Here is a 19690-nt window from a genome sequence, read left to right on the forward strand (position 1 = left end):
TGGTGCAAGAATTTAGAATGGGGAAATACATTTAATGCAGGTGATATAACAAGTAAAGCAGACATTTTATTATTTTTCAACCAATATGGGCTCTAATGCTTTCCTATGGCAAGCTCCTTTGTGAATAAAAATGTGGGTGAAAGACTGCCAAACACCTCTGGCAGTTTTTTTCATTTCCAGGACGGTGAAATTCAGTGTGGAATGGTCAGCCTCTCCCAAGATGTAATTTTTATACAACACAATTATACGCTTGTTGAGACCTGGAAAGATATCCAGAGGGCGTAGAAGCCGATTGAATGCAGCTACTGACGTGTGGCAGAAACTCTCTGAAATCAAACAGATTCCACAAATTGTGTGCCAGCTGCAAACTGGTTCCTCCTACTCACCGAGACAAAGATAAGTCATCAAGTGCTCTTTTTGTTCAAGTATATTAGGTAGTGTACGGTGTTGCTGTGTATTTGATGTTGCTTTCTGTCTTCAACAATATGTTGCATTAGCTGAGAAAATAAGATCCTCTTGGTCTATGCAAAATTACTATTTCTTCGAAAGGTGGGGGCCTGCATGGGACATGAATGTTCGAAGGAGGGGTCAGCAAAAGAGGTTTGTGAATCTCTGTTCTACACCACTTGCTGTCTAAAAGCTGTTGTGATTCACCCTTGCATTTGGTCGAGTGGTTTAAGCTACATCAGAACACAAGCTATTCATGTTGTTTTTTTTATTTGCCACAGCTGTTCTCTCACTAGGACGTTGTTTAAGTCACTTGGCTTTCTACCAGTGTTAACAGAATCTCAAGGATTATATTTGTTTTTGCATATAATTTGTAAGAGTGTGGAATGGTACTTGTCTGCCACATGCTGGGTATTAAACAATTAATAGCACATAGATCACCATTTAAGGACTGTCGTTATTCATTGAGATGAAATGAGCAGGATGTGAAACACTGATCCTTGCAAGTTCAACTTAATTATAGTTTGCAGGAAACTAATATTTGGTTTTCATGCTCGACAGGCTAGCCACAATTAATTTTTATAATGGTACCGAAATACTGTGTCTAACTGATTTTAATTCCTATTTTCTTATTTCCATGCAACTGACTTTGGTTGCAGATGCTGATTTGCGATCCTTCCAGGTTTGGGGATGGGGTAATCATTTACCCCCCCCTCCCTGCCCTTCATTCCAAACCTAAAGAATAGCAAACAATCGAATCAATTAAAATTCTAAAAGCTCATTTTGTAGTTGCAAAGATTGACGTAGTGGGAGTTTGCATTAAGCCTTTAGCCTCCATTGTGTTTTTGGGAATGTGTGGATGGACAGTGTGGAATGAGAAATGGCTATGCACTCTTTAATGCTGCCTCTTCCTATCGACTCACCCACGCTATTCTGCCCAGATTTAAGCCAGATCCACAAAAGTCCTTAAGTAAAATTCTGGGATCACTATCTATCCATTTACTGACCTTTTTAGCTTCAAAGGATTGTGACTTGACACTTTTAAACTTGTTTTTGTTTAACCTTAATAAACTAACATACCTTAACTGTCAAATTGCCCATGAGCAGCTGGGAGTGGGGGAATGTAATAAAGGATTTCAAATTTTATCAAAGGTTTTAGAACCATCAAAGTTTACAGCACTGAAGGAGGCTTGCCCTACCTGGCAGCTCTTTGCTCGAACAATACAAAAATATTCTCTCTGCCCCACTCTCTCTCACCATATCCCTTTATTTTACTCTGCTTCAAATATTTATCCAATCTTACTCTTAAAAGATGCAACCAGTCCTTGCAGAAAAACATTGCATGCTCCAGCATTCTGCGAAGTTTCTCGTAACTCGCTCCTCAGTCTCTTATTGAAGATTATTTTTTAAAAGCTGAAGTAATGATTTGTCCCAGTATGTTTAGTCATCATCATAGGCAGTCCCTCGGAATCGAGGAAGACTTGCTTCTACTCCTGAGGTGAGTTCTTTGATGGCTGAACAGTCCAATACGAGAGCCGCAGTCCCTGTCACAGGTGGGACAGAGAGTCGTTGAGGGAAGGGGTGGGTGGGACTGGTTTGCCGCATGCTCTTTCTGCTGCCTGCGCTGGATTTCTACATGCTCTCGGCGCTGAGACTCGAGGTGCACAGCGCCCTCCCGGATACACTTTCTCCACTTAGGGTGGTCTTGGACCAGGGACTCCGAGGTGTCAGTGGGATGTTGTACTTTATCAGGGAGGCTTTGAGGGTTCCTTGTAGCGTTTTCACTGCCCACCTTTGGCTCATTTGCCATGTAGGAGTTCCGAGTAGAGCGCTTGCTTTGGGAGTCTTGTGTCAGGCATGCGAACAATGTGGCCTGCCCAGAGGAGCTAATCGAATGTGATCAGTACTTCAATGCTGGGGATGTTAGCCTGGATGAGGACGCTGATGTTGGTGCGCCTGTCCTCCCAGGGGATTTGTAGGATCTTGCGGAGACATCGTTCGTGATATTTCTCCAGCAACTTGAGGTGTCTGCTGTAAATGGTCCATGTCTCTGAGCCATACAGGAGGGCGAGTATTACTACAGCCCTGTAGACCATGAGCTTGGTGGCAATTTTGACAGTCAAGGCCACCTACGGGCCAAACACCCGAGGCCCCACCCCACTGCTGGCCAAGAACGGGGAAACGCTCATCACGGACACCAAGGCAGTCAGGCCCGCTGGAAGGAGCACTTCGAAGATCTCCTCAATCGAGACTGCCTTTGACTCGAGTGTTCTCAACTCCATCCCGCAGCAAGCTACCTGCCACCACCTCAGTGAGACCCCAACACTGCATGAGGTAGAAAAAGCCATAAGACAGCTTAAAAACAAAGCTACGGGTGCGGATAGAATCCCTGCTGAGGCATTAAAGTATGGCGGAGAGGCACTGTTGGCGCGAATACACAACCTAATCTCTCTCATCTGGAGGGAGGAGACCATGCCGTAGGATCTGAGATGCAGTAATCGTGACCATCTTTAAAAAAAGGGGACAAGTCCGACTGCGGCAACTACAGAGGAATCTCCCTGTTATCAGCCACTGGGAAAGTCATCACTATATTTAGTAATATAGGGTGCATATCATTCCAATTTTGAATTGGACACTCCAGTTTTCAGTTGTGACTGGCAGATAGTTATATAAAAAAGCATGTGTATAATTAGATGGAAGGCAAATGGATGTTGGCATTTGTTGCAAGGGGGATGGAGTATAAAAGCAGGGAAGTCCTGCTACAACTGTACAGGGTATTGGTGAGACCACATCTAGAGTACTGCGTGCAGTTTTGGTCTCATTTAAGGAGGGATATACTTGCATTGGAGGCAGTTCAGAGAAGGTACACTAGGTTGATTCTTGAGATGAAGGGGTTGACTTATGAAGAAATGTTGAGCAGGTTGGGCCTATACTGATTGGAGTTTAGAAAAATGAGAGGTGATCTTATTAAAACATAGATACCGAGGGGACCCCGACAAGGTAGATGCAGAGAGGATGTTTCTACTCGTGGGGGAATCTAGAACCAGAGGGCATAGTTTCAGAATAAGAGGTCGCCCATTTAAAACTAAGATGAGGAGGAATTTCTTCTCAGAAGGTTGTAAATCTGTGGAATTCTCTGCCCCAGGGAGCTGTGGAGGCTGGGTCATTGAATATATTTAAGGCGGAGGTAAGACAGATTTTTGAACGATAAGGGAATCCAGGGTTATGGGGAGCGAGCAGGGAAGTGGAGCTGAGCCCAAGATCAGATCAGCTATGATCTTATTAAATGGCGGAGCAGGCTCGAGGGGCCAAGTGGCCTACTCCTCCTATTATGTTCTTATGTTCTAGATCTGTTTTGCACACGTGCAACATTTTTTTTTAAAAAGCCCCATCCCATGGAATTTCGGACTGACTGCATGGTTTTGATTAGTGAAAGAATATGGGCTTGGCCTGTCGTTACATGGTCAATTTCTGATCTAGGGAAGGTGTTCTCAGTAGTGGCTTGTGCTGCTCCTGCAAAAAGTAGTTAGAAAGATTAGTGAGATGCTGGACTTCACAAAAGGTATTGAGTATAAAAGCAAGGATATCCAACAGTTGGAGCACTGGATGGATCTCGTGGGACGTTGTGTTTTGATTTGGGTGCCCTAGTTTAGGAAGGATATAGATGCCTTGGAGAAAATCCAATGATTCACTGGGATGATGGGATCAAGGGTCTAAGCTAGGCTCAATGACTAGGTAAACTTGGGTTATGTTCTCTGGAGATGAGAGGGTTAAAGGCTGATCTGTTGAGGTATCCAATAATAAGGTACAGTAGCATAGTGTTTATGGTACTCAACCAGGCCAACATCCCCAGCATCGAAGCACTGACCACACTCGACCAGCTCTGCTGGGCGGGCCACATTGTTCGCATGCCTGACACACAACTGCCAAAGCAAGCGCTCTATTCTGAATTCCTACACGGCAAGTGAGCCCAAGGTGGGCAGAGGAGACGTTTCCAGGGTGACCAAGGCTGGGAACTCAACATACAGGGGTATTCAACATTTAGGAAGGATAGACAGAGAGGAAAAGGAGGCAGGGTGGCATTGCTGCTTAAAGAGGAAATTAATGCAATAGTAAGAAAGGACATTAGCTTGGGTGATGTGGAATCGGTATGGGTGGAGCTATGGAATACCAAGGGGCAGAAAACGCTGGTGGGAGTTGTGTACAGACCACCAAATAGTAGTAGTAAGGTTGGGGACAGCATCAAACAAGAAATTAGGGATGAATGCAATAAGGGTACAGCAATTATCATGGGTGACTTTAATCTACATATTGATTGGGCTAACCAAACTGGTAGCAATGCAGTGGAGGAGGATTTCCTGGAGTGTATTGGGGATGGTTTTCTTGACTAGTATGTCGAGGAACCAACTAGGGAGCTGGCCATCCTAGACTGGGTGATGTGTAATGAGAAAGGACTAATTAGCAGTCTTGTTGTGTGAGGACCCTTGGGAAAGAGTGACCATAATGTGGTAAAATTCTTTATTAAGATGGAGAGTGACACAGTTAATTCAGAAACTAGGGTCCTGAACTTAAGGAAAGGTAACGTCGATGGTTTGAGGCGTGAATTGGCTAGATTAGACTGGCAAATGATACTTAAAGGGTTGATGGTGGATAGGCAATGGCAAATATTTAAAGATCACATGGATGAACTTCAGCAATTGTACATCCCTGTCTGGAATAAAAATGAAACAGGGAAGGTGACTCAACTGTGGCTTACAAGGGAAATTAAGGATAGTATTAAATCCAAGGAAGAGGCATATAAATTGGCCAGAAAAAGCAACAAACCTGAGGACTGGGAGAAATTTAGAATTCAGCAGAGGAGGACAAAGGGCTTAATTAAGAGGGGGAAAATAGAGTACGAGAAGAAGCTTGCTGGGAACATAAAAACTGACTGCAAAAGCTCCTATAGATATGTGAAGAGAAAAAGATTAGTGAAGACAAACTTGGGTCCCTTGCAGTCGGATTCAGGTGAATTTATAATGGGGAACAAAGAAATGGCAGACCAATTGAACAAATACTTTGGTTCTGTCTTCACTAAGGAAGACACAAATAACCTTCCGGAAGTACTAGGGGACCGAGGGTCTAGTGAGCAGGAGGAACTGAAGGATATCCTTATTAGGCGGGAAATTGTGTTAGGGAAATTGATGGGATTGAAGGGCGATAAATCCCTGGGGCCTGATAGTCTGCATCCCAGAGTACCTAAGGAAGTGGCCCTCGAAATAGTGGATGCATTGGTGATCATTTTCCAACAGTCTTATCGACTCTGGATCAGTTCCTATGAACTGGAGGGTGGCTAATTTAACACCACTTTTTAAAAAAGGAGGGAGAGAGAAACCGGGAAATTATAGACTGGTTAGCCTGACATCAGTAGTGGGGAAAATGTTAGAATCAATTATTAAAGATGAAATAGCTGCGCATTTGGAAAGCAGTGACAGGATCGGTCCAAGTCAACATGGATTTATGAAAGGGAAATCATGCTTGACAAATCTTCTAGAATTTTTTGAGGATGTAACTAGTAGAGTGGGCAAGGGAGAACTGGTGGATGTGGTGTATTTGGACTTTCAAAAGGCTTTTGACAAGGTCCCACACAAGAGATTGGTGTGCAAAATCAAAGCACATGGTATTGCGGGTAATATATTGACGTGAATAGAGAACTGATTGGGCGACAGGAAGCAGAGAGTCGGGATAAATGGGTCCTTTTCAGAATGGCAGGCAGTGACGAGTGGAGTGCCGCAGGGCTCAGTGCTAGGACCCCAGCTCCTCAATATACATCAATGATTTGGATGAAGGAATTGAGTGTAATATCTCCAAGTTTGCAGATGACACTAAACTGGGTGGTGGTGTGAGCTGTGAGGGGACGCTAAGAGGCTGCAGGGTGATTTGGACAGGTTAGCTGAGTGGGCAAATAAGGGAATTAAGGGTTACAGGGAGAGGGCGGGTAAGTGAAGCTGAGTCCACGGCCAGATCAGCCATGATCTTATTGAATGGCGGAGCAGACTCGAGGGGCTAGATGGTCTACGCCTGTTCCTAATTCTTATGTTATTACTTATGTTATGTTCAAATGCATGGTAGGTGCAGTATAATGTGGATAAATGTGAGGTTATCCACGTTGGGGGCAAAAACACGAAGACAGAATATTATCTGAATGGCGTCAGATTAGGAAAAGGGGAGGTGCAATGAGACTTGGGTGTCATGGTTCATCGGTCATTGAAAGTTGGCATGCAGGTACAGCAGGTGGTGAAGAAGGCAAATGGTATGTTGGCCTTCATAGCAAGGGGATTTGAGTATAGGAGCAGGGAGGTCTTACTGCAGTTGTACAGGGCCTTGGTGAGGCCTCACCTGGAATATTGTGTTCAGTTTTGGTCTCCTAATCTGGGGAAGGATGTTCTTGCTATTGAGGGATTGCAGCGAAGGTTCACCAGATTTGATTCCCGGGATAGCAGGACTGACATATGAGGAGAGACTGGATCAACTGGGCCTTTATACATTGGAGTTTAGAAGGTTGAGAGGGGATCTCATAGAAACTTATAAGATTCTGACTGGACTGGACAGGTTAGATGCAGGTAGAATGTTCCCGATGCTGGGGAAGTCCAGAACCAGGGGACACAGTCTTAGGATAAGGGGTAGGCCATTTAGGACTGAGATGAGGAGAAAGTTCTTCACTCGAGAGTTGTTAACCTGTGGAATTCCCTGCCGCAGAGAGTTGTTGATGCCAGTTCATTGGATATATTCAAGAGGGAGTTAGATATGGCCCTTACGGTTAAAGGGATCAAGGGGTATGGAGAGAAAGCAGTAAAGGGGTAATGAGGGAATGATCAGCCATGATTTTATTGAATGGTGGTGCAGGCTCGAAGGGCCTAATGGCCTACTTCTGCACCTATTTTCTATGTTTCTATAAGGACACCCTCAAAGCCTCCCTGATGCAGTGCAGCATCCCCACCGACACCTGGGAGTTTCTGGCCAAAGACCGCCCTAAGTGGTGGAAGTGCATCCAGGAGGTCGCTGAGCACCTCGAGTCTCGTCGCCGAGAGCATGCAGAAACCAAGCGTAGGCAGCGGAAGGAGCGTGCGGTAAACCAGACTCCCCACCCACCCTTTCCCTCCACCACTGTCTGTCCCACCTCTGACAGAGACTGTAATTCCTGTACTGGTCTGTTCAGTCACCTAAGAACTCACTTTTAGAGTGGAAGCAAGTCTTCCTCGACTCCAAGGGACTGCCTATGATGATGATGGTATTGAACTAGTAATCCAGAGGCCTGGACTAATAATCTGGAGAACTTGGTTTTCAAATCTTACCATAGCAGTTTGAGAATGTTGATTCAGTTTATTGAAGAAAAATCCAGAAATTAAAAGCTGGTATCAGTAAATGTGACCATGAAGCTGTTGGATTAGGGAAGGAAACTTATTATCCTTACCCGGTATGGCTGATTGATATGTGACTCCAGTCCCATATCAACATGGTTAACTCTTAATTGCCTATGACATGGCCTATTAAGACTTCCACCGCATGGACTGTAGCGATTCAAGAAGGTGGCCCACCATCACGTTCTCAGCAGCTAGGGATGGGCGATAGGTGCTGCCCTCGCCAGCGACACCCATATCTCCATAATTAATTATATTACAAAAAAATGTAGGGGATGACCCTTCTAAATAGATAAAAATTCAAAACAAGGGGGACATGATCTTCGACTTCACGCTAAACCAGTTCAAATCCAATTAAAGGAAAATGTCTTCACACAAAGAATGTGTGGAGCACATTATCCCAGAAAGCCATAGATACAAGGTCAACGGAGGTGTTCGAAAGGGAGATTGATACTGGGTGGTAAGGATATTAAAAGACATTGGGGAAAAGCCAGAATGGTGAAGCAGGCTCAATGGGTCAGTGGGCTGGGATCCGTGCTGAAGAAGCCCAGTAGCAGGTGCCGCTAAAGGATAGTACACGAACAATTTTTTTGAAACCTGGAAAACCCAGGCCCCTCGTCCTCTGATCTGACCAGCTTGTCAAACCCTTTTGTGCTGAAGTCATCGATCAAATGCCAGAAGCAGTAGTTGCCAATATGTAGCTTGTAACATTCTCATCATTTTGAAAATTGCATTTCATTTTTAATAAAGAATAGACAGAATGAAGCTTTTCTAGTTTAAAGATTTATTGCCATGGTCTGTATAAACAGAATTACATTGTTATGGTAGATATTAATCACGTGCACACTGTTTTTAAGGAAAGATGGGTAGAAACAATTTATTTGTATGTATTGATTGTTCTGAAAAGGGCCATTAATGTTGGTGCACCGCGCTATAATGAGTAAGTGCACAGGGTCCTTGGAGCAATTGTTAGTATCGGGAATTACAAATTGGTGTTTTGCTGGTGTGATGAACCAGTCAAGCTGTGTCAGCTGCTTGTCTAGACTATGTCTACTAGAATAAGCCTGAGGGTTTGTTAATTTTTTTTAAATCCATTGCAGCAAAACCATCTCAAATGAATTCTATGTTCACTACAATTTAAAATGCATTAGATTTGCATAATTTATCAAACTGTAATAATAGAACATTTTTATATTCTTGAGTTAATGGGCTTCACGCTAGGGTTTATCCTATTCCGATATTTCTGATAACTTCTGTTCATAATGTAGGACAGCAAAGACCCTGCCCGGATTAAATGTGCAGGCTGGGATAGGATGTGAAATGGTCTGAGTTTCCAGTAGTGATTGTTGCTGTTTTGGTTGTGCTGTACTGTACATGATCTGTTGCCACTCATAAAAATCAAATTAAAGCCATGTGTGACTAACAAAAGCATTTCTAATCAAGTTGAGTGACCTCGGTGATTAGTCAAAATAACCTCAGTTTAAAGTAAAGAGTAGCATGCAGTTTAACATTGTGTTAAAGTCACTTAAAAAGCCTAATTAAAATGTTCTTTGGCCTGGCATTTTATTATAATGCACTTTAAAAAAAAAACAAAGCACCGGTGGTCATTTCCAGATGGATAGAATTGAAAAGCAGAGATGTTAACGTATAGGACTTTGAATAGATGACACTTGGAGTACCATGCTCAGTTCTGGTCTCCTTGTTATGTAAAGGATATGCAGGCATTGAAAAAGGTGCAAAAAAGATTCACAAGGATGACTCGAGGGGCTAGATGGCCTACTCCTGTTCCTAATTCTTATGTTCTTCAGTTCTTATACAGAACTGAGAAGTTACATCTAACAGGAAAGATTGAATTAGCTGGGTCTCTTTTCTGCAGAAAAGAGAAGGCGAAGGGGTGACCTGATGGGGGTCCTTTATGAAAGAGTTTGATAGGGTAGACATACAGAAGATGTTTGGAGGAGACCAAAACTAGAGGCCATAAATATAAGACAGTCACTAATAAATCCAATGGGGAATTCAGGAGAAACTTTTTTGCCCAGAGAGAGGTGAGAATGTGGAACTCGCTACCACAGAGAGTGGTTGAGGCGAATAGTATAGATGCATTTAAGGGGAAGCTCGATACAGGAAGGAGAAAGGAATAGGGCAGGGCCTATTGGAGACCATGAGGGTAATCTGTGTGTGGAGGCGGGATACGTGGGTATGGTTCTTAATGAATACTTTGCGTCTGTTTTCACAAGAGAGGGGCGATGTAGACACCGTTATCGGGGAGAAGAGGTGTGAAATATTAGATGAAATAAACACAGTGAGAGAGGAGGTATTTAAGGGGTTTAGCAGCTTTCAAAGGTGATGCGTCCCCAGGCATGGATGAAATTTATCCCAGGCTGTTAAGCGAAGCAAAAGAGGAAATAGCAGAGGCTCTGACCATTTTCCAATCCTCTCTGGCTTCAGGTGTGCTGCCAGAGGACTGGAGAACTGCTAATGTGGTACCTTTGTTTAAGAAGGGAGAAAGGGATAAACCATGTAATTACAGGCCATGTGTGAAAATTATTGGGAAAAATTCTGAAGGACAGGATAAATCTTCATTTAGAAAGACACAGATTAATCAAGGGCAATCAGCATGGATTTGTTAAGGGAAGGTTGTGTCTGACTAACTTGATTTGAATTTTTTGAGGAAGTAACAAGGAGGGTCAATGAAGGTAGTGCATTTGATGTAGTGTATATGGATTTTAGCAAGGCTTTTGATAAGGTCCCACATGGTAGACTGGCCACGAAAGTAAAAACCCATGGGATCCAGGGCAAAGTGACAAGTTGGATCCAAAATTATCTCAAAGGCAGGAAGCAAAGGGTAATGGGTGATGGGTGTTTTTGTGACTGAAAGGCTGTTTCCAGTGAGGTTCTGCAGGGCTCCGTACTAGGTCCCTTGCTTTTTGTGGTATACAACAATGATCTACACTTGACACCCTCAAAGCCTCCCTGATAAAGTGCGACATCCCCACTGACACCTGGGAGTCCTTGACCATAGACCGCCCTAAGTGGAGGAAGTGCATCCGGGAGGGCGCTGAGCTGCTCGAGTTTCGTCGCCGAGAGCATGCAGAAATCAAGTGCAGGCAGCGGAAGGAGCGTGCGGCAAACCAGGCTCCCTGCTCACCCTTTCCCTCAACGACTATCTGTCCCACCTGTGACAAACTGTGGTATTGGACTGTACAGCCATGTTAAGAGTGGAAGCAAGTCTTCCTTGATCCTGAGAGACTGCCTATGATGATGACACTTGAATGTAGGGGATATAATTAAGAAGTTTGCAGATGATGCTAAAATCGGCTGTGTGGTTGATAATGAAGAAGAAAGCTATAGACTAGGAAGATATCAATCAGGTGGGCAGAACAGTGGAAAATGAAATTCAATCCGGAGAAGTGTGAGGTAATGTATTTGGGGAGGGCTAACAAGGAAAGGGAATACTCATTAAATGGTAGGATACTGAGAAGTGTAGAGGAACAAAAGGACTTTGGAGTGCAGGTCCACAGATCCCTGAAGGTACAAAATACTAGTTAGGCCATAGCTAGAGTACTGCGTGCAGTTCTGGTCACCGCATTACAGGAAGGAGGTGATTGAAGAGGGTACAGAGGAGATTTACGAGGAGGTTGCTGAGTGTGGGGAATCTTAGCTATGAGGAAAGATTGGATAGGCTGAGTTTGTTTTCCTTGGAACAGATGAGGCTGAGGGGAGACCTGCTTGAGGTGTATAAAATTGAGGGACTGTGATATAGTGGATAGAAAAGGCCTAGTTCCCTTAGCACAGGGGTCAACAACCAGGTGGCAGAGATTTAAAGTAATTGGTCGAAGGTTTAGAGGGGATTTCAGGGGAAATTTCTTCACCCAGAGTGTTGTGGGAGTCTGAAAGGGTGGTAGAGGCAGAAACCCTCACCACATTAAAAAAGTACTTGGATGTGCACCTGAAGTGCTGTAACCTACAGAGCTACGGACCAAGAACTGGAAAGTGGGATAAGGCTGGATAGCCTCTTGGTTGGCTGGCGCAAACACGATCGGTCAAAAATGGCTTCCTTCTGTGCTGTAAACTTCTCTGATTCTATGAATAGGTGGTTATACTGATAATGAGATGAAGAGGGGTGGGAGGAGGCTCGTGTGAAACAAACACCAGCACGGACCAGTTGGACTGAATGGCCACGTTCGTAAACATGGCCGAGTCAGATTAATTACCCCCCCCCGCCCCCTGGTTTTTGAAACGTTTCCATGGTATATCTTTTTGAGCAGAGATTGAAAACTCCCATCTAGTTAATGGCCCTGAATTTGCGGTCCGAGGCTTCCTGCGGGAAAATGCTTCCGATCCGCAAATAAATGCCCGCGTGCCTGGTGTTTTGGGAAATATGGAGACTCGCGGTCCTGGACACCTCTGGGTACCCACGGGTAGAGGCACACATATCCCAGGGGCGCAGGCGGTACGCTTTTACCAGGTGGAAGAATTTCACTGGCACTCGCTGGGCAAAACTCTCTGCCCACGCATGCCCTTTACCCGGAGATGCATTCGATATGTCAAGAACAACATAACAAATAGGAGCAGGAGTAGCTCACCTGGCCCCTTGAGCCTACTCCACCATTTAATAAAATCATGGCTGATCTGATCATGGACTCAGCTCCACTTCCTTGCCCACTTCCCAAAACCCTTTATTCCCTTATCACTCAAAAATCTGCGTCTATCTCCATCTGGAAGAGGGGACAGAGTGTAGTGTAACAAAATTTGCAGATGACACAAAGATTGTTGAAAAACGGGTTGTGTAGAGGACACAGAGGCTGCAAAGAGATTTGGATAGGTTAAGCGAATGGGCTAAGGTTTGGCAGATGGAATACAATGTCGGAAAATGTGAGGTCATCCACCTTGGGGGGGGGGGGGGTGGGGGGGAAACAGTAAAAGGGAATATTATTTGAATGGGGAGAAATTACAACATGCTGTGGTGCAGAGGGACCTGGGGATCCCAAAAGGTTAGTTTGCAAGTGCAGCAGGTAATCAGGAAGGCGAATGGAATGTTGGCCTTCATTGCGAGAGGGATGGAGTACAAAAGCAGGGAGGTTCTGCTGCAACTGTACAGGGTATTGATGAGGCTGCACCTGGAATACTGCGTGCAGTTTTGGTCACCTTGCTTAAGGAAGGATATACTAGCTTTGGAGGGGGTACAGAGACGATTCACAAGGCTGATTCCGAGATGAGGGGGTTACCTTATGATAGATTGAGTAGACTGGGTCTTTACTCGTTGGAGTTCAGAAGGATGAGGGGTGATCTTATAGAAACATTTAAAATAATGAAAGGGATAGACAAGATCGAGGCAGAGAGGTTGTTTCCACTGGTCGGGGAGACTAGAACTAGGGGGCACAGCCTCAAAATACGGGGGAGCCAATTTCAAACCGAGTTGAGAAGGAATTTCTTCTCCCAGAGGGTTGTGAATCTGTGGAATTCTCTGCCCAGGGAAGCAGTTGAGGCTAGCTCATTGAATGTATTCAAATCACAGATAGATAGATTTTTAACCAATAAAGGAATTAAGGGTTATGGGGAGTGGGCGGGTAAGTGGAGCTGAGTCCACGGCCAGATCAGCCATGATCTTGTTGAATGGTGGAGCAGGCTAGATGGCCTACTCCTGTTCCTAATTCTTATGTTATGTTAAATATATTCAATGACCCATCCTCCACAGCTCTCTGGGACAGAGAATTCCATAAAATTACAACCCTCAGAGAAGAAATTCCTCCTCATCTCAGTTTTAAATGGGTGGTCCCTTATTCTAAGACTATGTCCCCTAGTTTTAGTTTCCCCTCTGCATTCACGTTGTTGAGCTCCCTCATTATCATGTTTCGATAAGATCACCTCTCATTCTTCTCAACTCCAAATGTATATAGGCCAAACCTACTCAACCTATCTTAAATCAACCCTCTCATCTCCGGAATAAACCTCGTGAACCTTCTCTGAACAGCCTCCAATGCAAGTATATCCTTCCTTAAATACAGAGACCAAAACTGTACGCAGTACTCCAGGTCTGGCCTCACCAAAACCCTGTACAGTTCTCTGCTTTTATACTCTATCCCCCTTGCAATAAAGGCCAACATTCCATTTGCCTTCCTGATTACTTGCTGTACCTGCATACTAACTTTTTGTGTTTAATGCACAAGGACCCACCAGGTCCCTCTGTACTGCAGCACTTTGCAATTTTTTCCATTTTAAATTATAATTTGCTTTTCTATTTTTTCTGCCAAAGTGGATAACCTCACATTTTCCCACATTATACTCCATCTGCCAAGTTTTTGCCCACTCACTTAGCCTGTCTATATCCCTTTACAGATTTTTTGTGTACTCCTCACAATTTGCTTTCCCACCCATCTTTGTATCATCAGCAAACTTGGCTACATTACACTCGGTCCCTTCATCCAAGTCATTAATATAGATTGCAAATAGTTGAGGCCCCAGCACCGATTCCTGCGGCACCCCACTAGTCAGTTTGCCAACCGGAAAATGACCCATTTATCCCGACTCTGTTTCCTATTAGTTAGTCAATCCTCTATCCAAGCTAAAATATTGCCCCCAACCCAGTGAACTTTTATCTTGTGCAGTGACCTTTTATGTGGCACCTTATAGAATGCCTTCTGGAAATCCAAATACACCACATCCACTGGTTCCCCCTTATCCACCCTGCTCGTTACATCCTCAAAGAACTCCGGCAAATTTGTCAAACATGACTTCCCTTTCATAAAACCATGCTGACTCCGAACATCACAAGTTCCGGGTCATCACCCATGTGCTTTGCATGCAAAAACCCGGAACTTGCACGTCTCTTATGGGCGTCTACGCATCTTGTACACGCCCATAGGGGCTGAAAATTCCGGCCCAATGTTTTTTACGTTGGGGGTTTGCGCTCAGTCTTGGCCTGCTACATTAGGTTGCACCTACACTCCAACTCGAAGCATTGAAGGCAAGTGGAAACTTAGTTATAGTTTGTCCACCTGACCAATGTTTGGGTTTTCTGTGGGGTGTAGAAGTGATGGAACCGTGCTCAGCAAAATGCTCACAATGGAGCAGTGACATTGCAGGTGGTTTCAAGAACCTTTTGGAGTTAGCTGTAGTTTCTGAGGATAAACATCTCTGGACACTGGATCAAGAATAAAGTTTTCCTTCAATATTAGAAATGCACTGCTATACTGAACTGCAACAAGGCCAAGGGGCAGTCAACAGGCACTGGATTATTGGGGCTGAAATTGCGGTCGGAGGCTTCCCGCGGGCAATTGCCTCTGACCTGAAACATTTCTATGAATTTACCTGGTGTCCGGGAGGAGCGAGGGATTCCGGTGGGGTGGCCTTCTCTTCCCGCGCTGCGAAGCGCGCACTCGTCCTCCAGGTTCCCACGCAGAAGGTGCAGTGACGTGTGACTGATCAGCCAACCAGGTACAGTATTCCACAGCTTTCTCATTAATAGCAATGGGAACATCGTATCTACCAGTTCTCATTGTTATTAATGAAAAAAAACCACACTAAACACATACAATAAAAAAAATACAAATATAATAAAAAAACGCACCTCACATAATTAAAATTAATTGAAATTAAAGTTACATATCTTAGAACATTTTTTTTCCAAGTTTTTAAAGTTTTTAAAAATTATAATTAAAAATAAATCTAACGTAGTGGGCAGGGTTTTTAAAAATAATGTTTTTTAAATTTAATTGTATTGTACGTTTTTTTTAAACTCTTAAACCTGTAAAAGTAGGCTATGTGCCTGCTTTTATCAGGCGCAAGAATTTTGAGGACATTTGCTGAGCAAGATATGGGTAAGTACCGCAATCTTGCCCTTGCAAATGTCGTCGCACCTGATATGTGTTGGATCTGTCGAGCTCCAGCTTGACCGATCCAGCGATGCCTCCCTGGGTCCATACACACTCCGTATGGACCCGGGGAGGCTAGGATTTCCAGCCCCATTGTACTTAATACACGGTGTTTGAACACTGCATCCCTGCAGTACAGCCCTCCCATTGCATGGAACTTGAAGCTTAGCATCGGCCTAAAGAGACAATTAGTCTTGTTCAAATCACGGTACATGTAGCCACGAGTTTCATGCTGCCGTTCTTGTTTCCTTTCTTGTGGGTAGTAGATCTGGTTTGCAAACTATGTTTGTTAACCCTAACACGATGGGATGTGCTGTAAGTAAATTATGTATATATGCAGCATGTTGCAACTGTGATACTGTTTAAAATAACCTTTGCTTTTTGACTGGGTTAATCTCTGTTGCGATCGGTGCTAGCATTGGGAGGCTGCCAGACTCGTGGAAAACAGCTGAAGATTAATTCAGTTATCTTGCACAGGAAAGCATCTAACAAGACTTCAGAGTTAAAGCAAATGTCAGGAAGTGTTTGTAAACTCCCTTAAATAGTAGTTTCACAAACATGGGTGGGGGAAGCAAGTTTATAGAGGAATAAACATTGGAAATAACTGGTTCAGACACTCGGAACTGCTCCAGAAAGGTGGAAAGGAAATTAGTTTTAATTATCCTGTGGCTCAGAGTGCATTTTGTAAACCAAATAGAATGCTCCTTAACGTCGAGCTAAAGTCCACCCTCCATTTGCTGCTAACAATCCTCCTGAAGCACGTTCCAGATTGGTGCCAGCAGAACCATCCACCTGAATGGAAGGCTTATGCCAGTGCGTTATATGATGCATGTGTATGTTTGCCAGTATAAATGGCCCCAGAATTGTGCATTGACACAGACACACAGGCATTTCTCCTCCTCCTCCTCCTCCCATGTGATTGTTTGCTCAGTCCTGGCTACCAATGGGAAAACTTTCTTTTATTTTTTTAAGTCTCTTGCAATTCCAGTGTTTGTGCATGTGTGCCAAGTTTCTTTTAAATTAGATCAGCCACCCACTGGAACAAATTCGGCAGTTTCACAAAATAAACCCACAAAAGTGCTGAAGACTTATTGTTTGAACCAGATCTTGGCAAAATTGGGTTTGAAAAGCAAAACTGGCTTATTAAGTGACTTTTACTTTAAATATTCTCATTTCATTTTTCAAATATAGCTTTTGTATCTGAGGTTGCTGCCTTAGTTCATTTCCTGAAAGCACACAGACTCACGTTGTTGCTCTCGGGAGAACGACCGACTGGTGCCAAGAAAGTATAACCTCAGTTCTCAACAGCAAAAAGATGAATGAGTCCCTGTACAATGGTGAAGCAGAACCACAGACACAAAGTAGTTATGGGACAGAAGTCAGTTCCTCACTGGTGTTTGCCCTTTGCCAACACTAGCAAAGTACCAAGAAGCCTGGTACCCAATCTCTAAAAGCATGTGCAGGTGCAGCGCCTAAAATCCGGAACCCTTGGGACTGAGGCCGTTCTGGATTCCGGACTTTCGATCGTCTTTCTGACATCACGAATCCGGAAACACCCGAGCCCGGGTCCAGGTATTTCCGGATTCGGAACGTCAAAGGGGGAGAGGGAGGCCCCACTGTCAAGGAACTGTTCGAGCGGGCCCCGTCGAGAGGACATGTCCGGGCCACTGGCCCCGCCGTGGAGGAGCCGTTTGGGCAGGCCCCGCCGTGGAGGAGCCGTTTGGGCAGGCCCCGCCGTGGAGGAGCCGTTTGGGCAGGCCCCGCCGTGGAGGAGCTGTTTGGGCGGGCCCCGCCGTGGAGGAGCTGTTTGGGCGGGCCCCGCCGTGGAGGAGCTGTTTGGGCGGGCCCCGCCGTGGAGGAGCTGTTTGGTCAGGCCCCGCCGTGGAGGAGCTGTTTGGGCAGGCCCCGCCATGGAGGACGTGTTTGGGAGGGCAGATGGCAAGGCCCAAAGGTAAGGGTAGTGGTGGCGAGTGGTGACGAGGTCACGAGGTCGGCGGGTTTGGATTGTGGAACATTTTACGGATTCCGGAACTCCGGATTTTGGACACTGCAACTGTACAGCAATGCCTCTCTCTCCCACCTCTCATCACAGCATGTCCCCACAAACAGATAGACTGGAGTACACCCTACGCACTCTATGCACCACGAGGATAGCAACCTAGCCACTAAATCAAACTGCGTAATCCTGAAGCACACACTGCTGCTCTGCCAACATCCTAAATCTGCCAGCGTCACTGACAATGTGTGCAGCAACTTGTATACAACATGTCGATCCTTGTAAAGCTGAAAATGAGAACTGGAGCACGGGGTCAAGATTGGATTTGATGACCTATTTCTTTCACTCACTCATTCACAGCTTTTCCATGATTTTTGTGCACAATTACAAATATAATTGGGCTGGGGTTTACTTGTAGTGTATTCGTCAAGTAGTTGAGGGAGTGGTTATAAATGGATGGAAATTGCATGGAGTTCCCAGAATGAGATTGATACTGTACTATTACTGCCGTTTCCTGCACTAGGCTATAGTTCTCGATGTACTGTAACTTCATGCTTTTCTTTTGCTTCAGGTGTGGCATTGACTGATTTACAAGGACACAAGGATGACTGATGCCAGTGAGATGCTGGCTGCTGCCTTGGAGCAAATGGATGGCATCATCGCGGGTAAGAGATTGCTTGGAACTACTGACTGACTCCGTTAATACGTAAAGGCATTTATTTTTTCTTTGTGCGCACTTCCTTGTTCCTCTGCCTTTAATACAGTAACCACTACATGAATTTTAAGATTAAGATTGCTAATGAGATGCCAGGGGGAGGAGGGGGCGGGGGGTGGTGATTATAAGCAAGCAACAAAAAGTCCTTTAGTAAAACGATAATGTGAGGTAAACATTTTATCCGTGTTCTACTGGAGCAAAACGCTCCTCTACATCGGTACTGTGCTTCAGAATAAAGGTAGCTCACGTCAGGCCTTTATTCCAAGCGCAAGTCCAGAACAGCTTCCTCGGGAAAGGCATGACCAGTCTGTTCCACTCCAGCTTCAGGTTAGCTTCTGCCTCTGGGGTGCACTACAACTTCAAAGGTGTAAAGGAGAAACAGCTTTGAACTGACACTGAACTGATGGGAGAAGTAAGAATAAGTGAAAGAAATTGCTTGTGGTGCAGATGTACTCTGCTTAAAAAGAAAAAAAGAGAGACTTGCATTTATATAGCAGCTTTCACGACCACCGGGCATCTCAAAACGCTTTTCAGCCAATGAAGTACTTTTGAAATGTAGTCATTGTTGTAATGTAGGAAACATGGCAGCCAATTTGTGCATAGCAAGCTCCCACAAACAGCAATGTAATAATGACCAGATGATCTTGTGTTTTTTTTGTTGATTGAGGGATAAATATTGGCCCCAGGACACCAGGGAGAACTCTCCCGCTCTTCTACCTAATCATGCTTCTAGGCCAACGCTTATCCCTCAACCAATGCCTCCAAAACCCAGGTTAAAAAAAAACAGGATGAGGTCCTACAAGATGAATTTAGGGAGCTAGGAACTAAATTTAAAAAGTAGGACCTCAAAAGTAGTAATCTCAGGATTGCTACCAGTGCCAAGTGCTAGTCAGAGTAGGAATCGCAGGATAGCTCAGATGAATACGTGGCTTGAGGAGTGGTGCAACAGGGAGGGATTCAAATTCCTGGGACATTGGAACCGGTTCTGGGGGAGGTGGGACCAGTACAAACCGGACGGTCTGCACCTGGGAAGGACTGGAACCAATGTCCTAGGGGGAGTGTTTGCTAGTGTTGGGGAGGGGTTAAATTAATACGGCAGGGGGATGGGAACCTATGCAGGCAGTCACAGGGAAGTAGAATGGGGGCAGAAGCAAAAAATAAAAAGAAGAAAAGTAAAAGTGGAGGGCAGTGAAACCCAAGGCAAAAAGGGCCACATTACAGCAAAATTCTAAAGGGGCAAAGTGTGTTAGAAAGACAA

At 44.7% G+C, this 19690-nt stretch overlaps 1 protein-coding gene across 10 annotated transcripts in view; it reads left to right on the forward strand.

Moving 5' to 3' along the window:
* Nucleotides 1–450: 450 nt before the first annotated feature.
* The window catches only part of ppfibp1b (PPFIA binding protein 1b), a 110745-nt gene continuing 91505 nt past the window's right edge, over nucleotides 451–19690 (forward strand). For 5 of the 10 annotated variants that reach the window (XM_070900158.1, XM_070900156.1, XM_070900157.1 and 2 more), the window contains exons 1-2: nucleotides 452–600; nucleotides 18289–18382. In XM_070900158.1, coding sequence (XP_070756259.1) covers nucleotides 18322–18382 — 61 coding nt within the window. In that variant the 5' untranslated portion in view covers nucleotides 452–600; nucleotides 18289–18321. Of the gene's footprint in view, nucleotides 601–18288; nucleotides 18383–19690 lie in introns of all 10 variants that reach the window. The other 5 variants (XM_070900161.1, XM_070900164.1, XM_070900155.1 and 2 more) reach the window with 4 other exon arrangements.

The sequence above is a fragment of the Pristiophorus japonicus genome, chromosome 15 (genome assembly GCF_044704955.1).
Source record: "Pristiophorus japonicus isolate sPriJap1 chromosome 15, sPriJap1.hap1, whole genome shotgun sequence".
NCBI classification, from domain to species: domain Eukaryota; kingdom Metazoa; phylum Chordata; class Chondrichthyes; family Pristiophoridae; genus Pristiophorus; species Pristiophorus japonicus.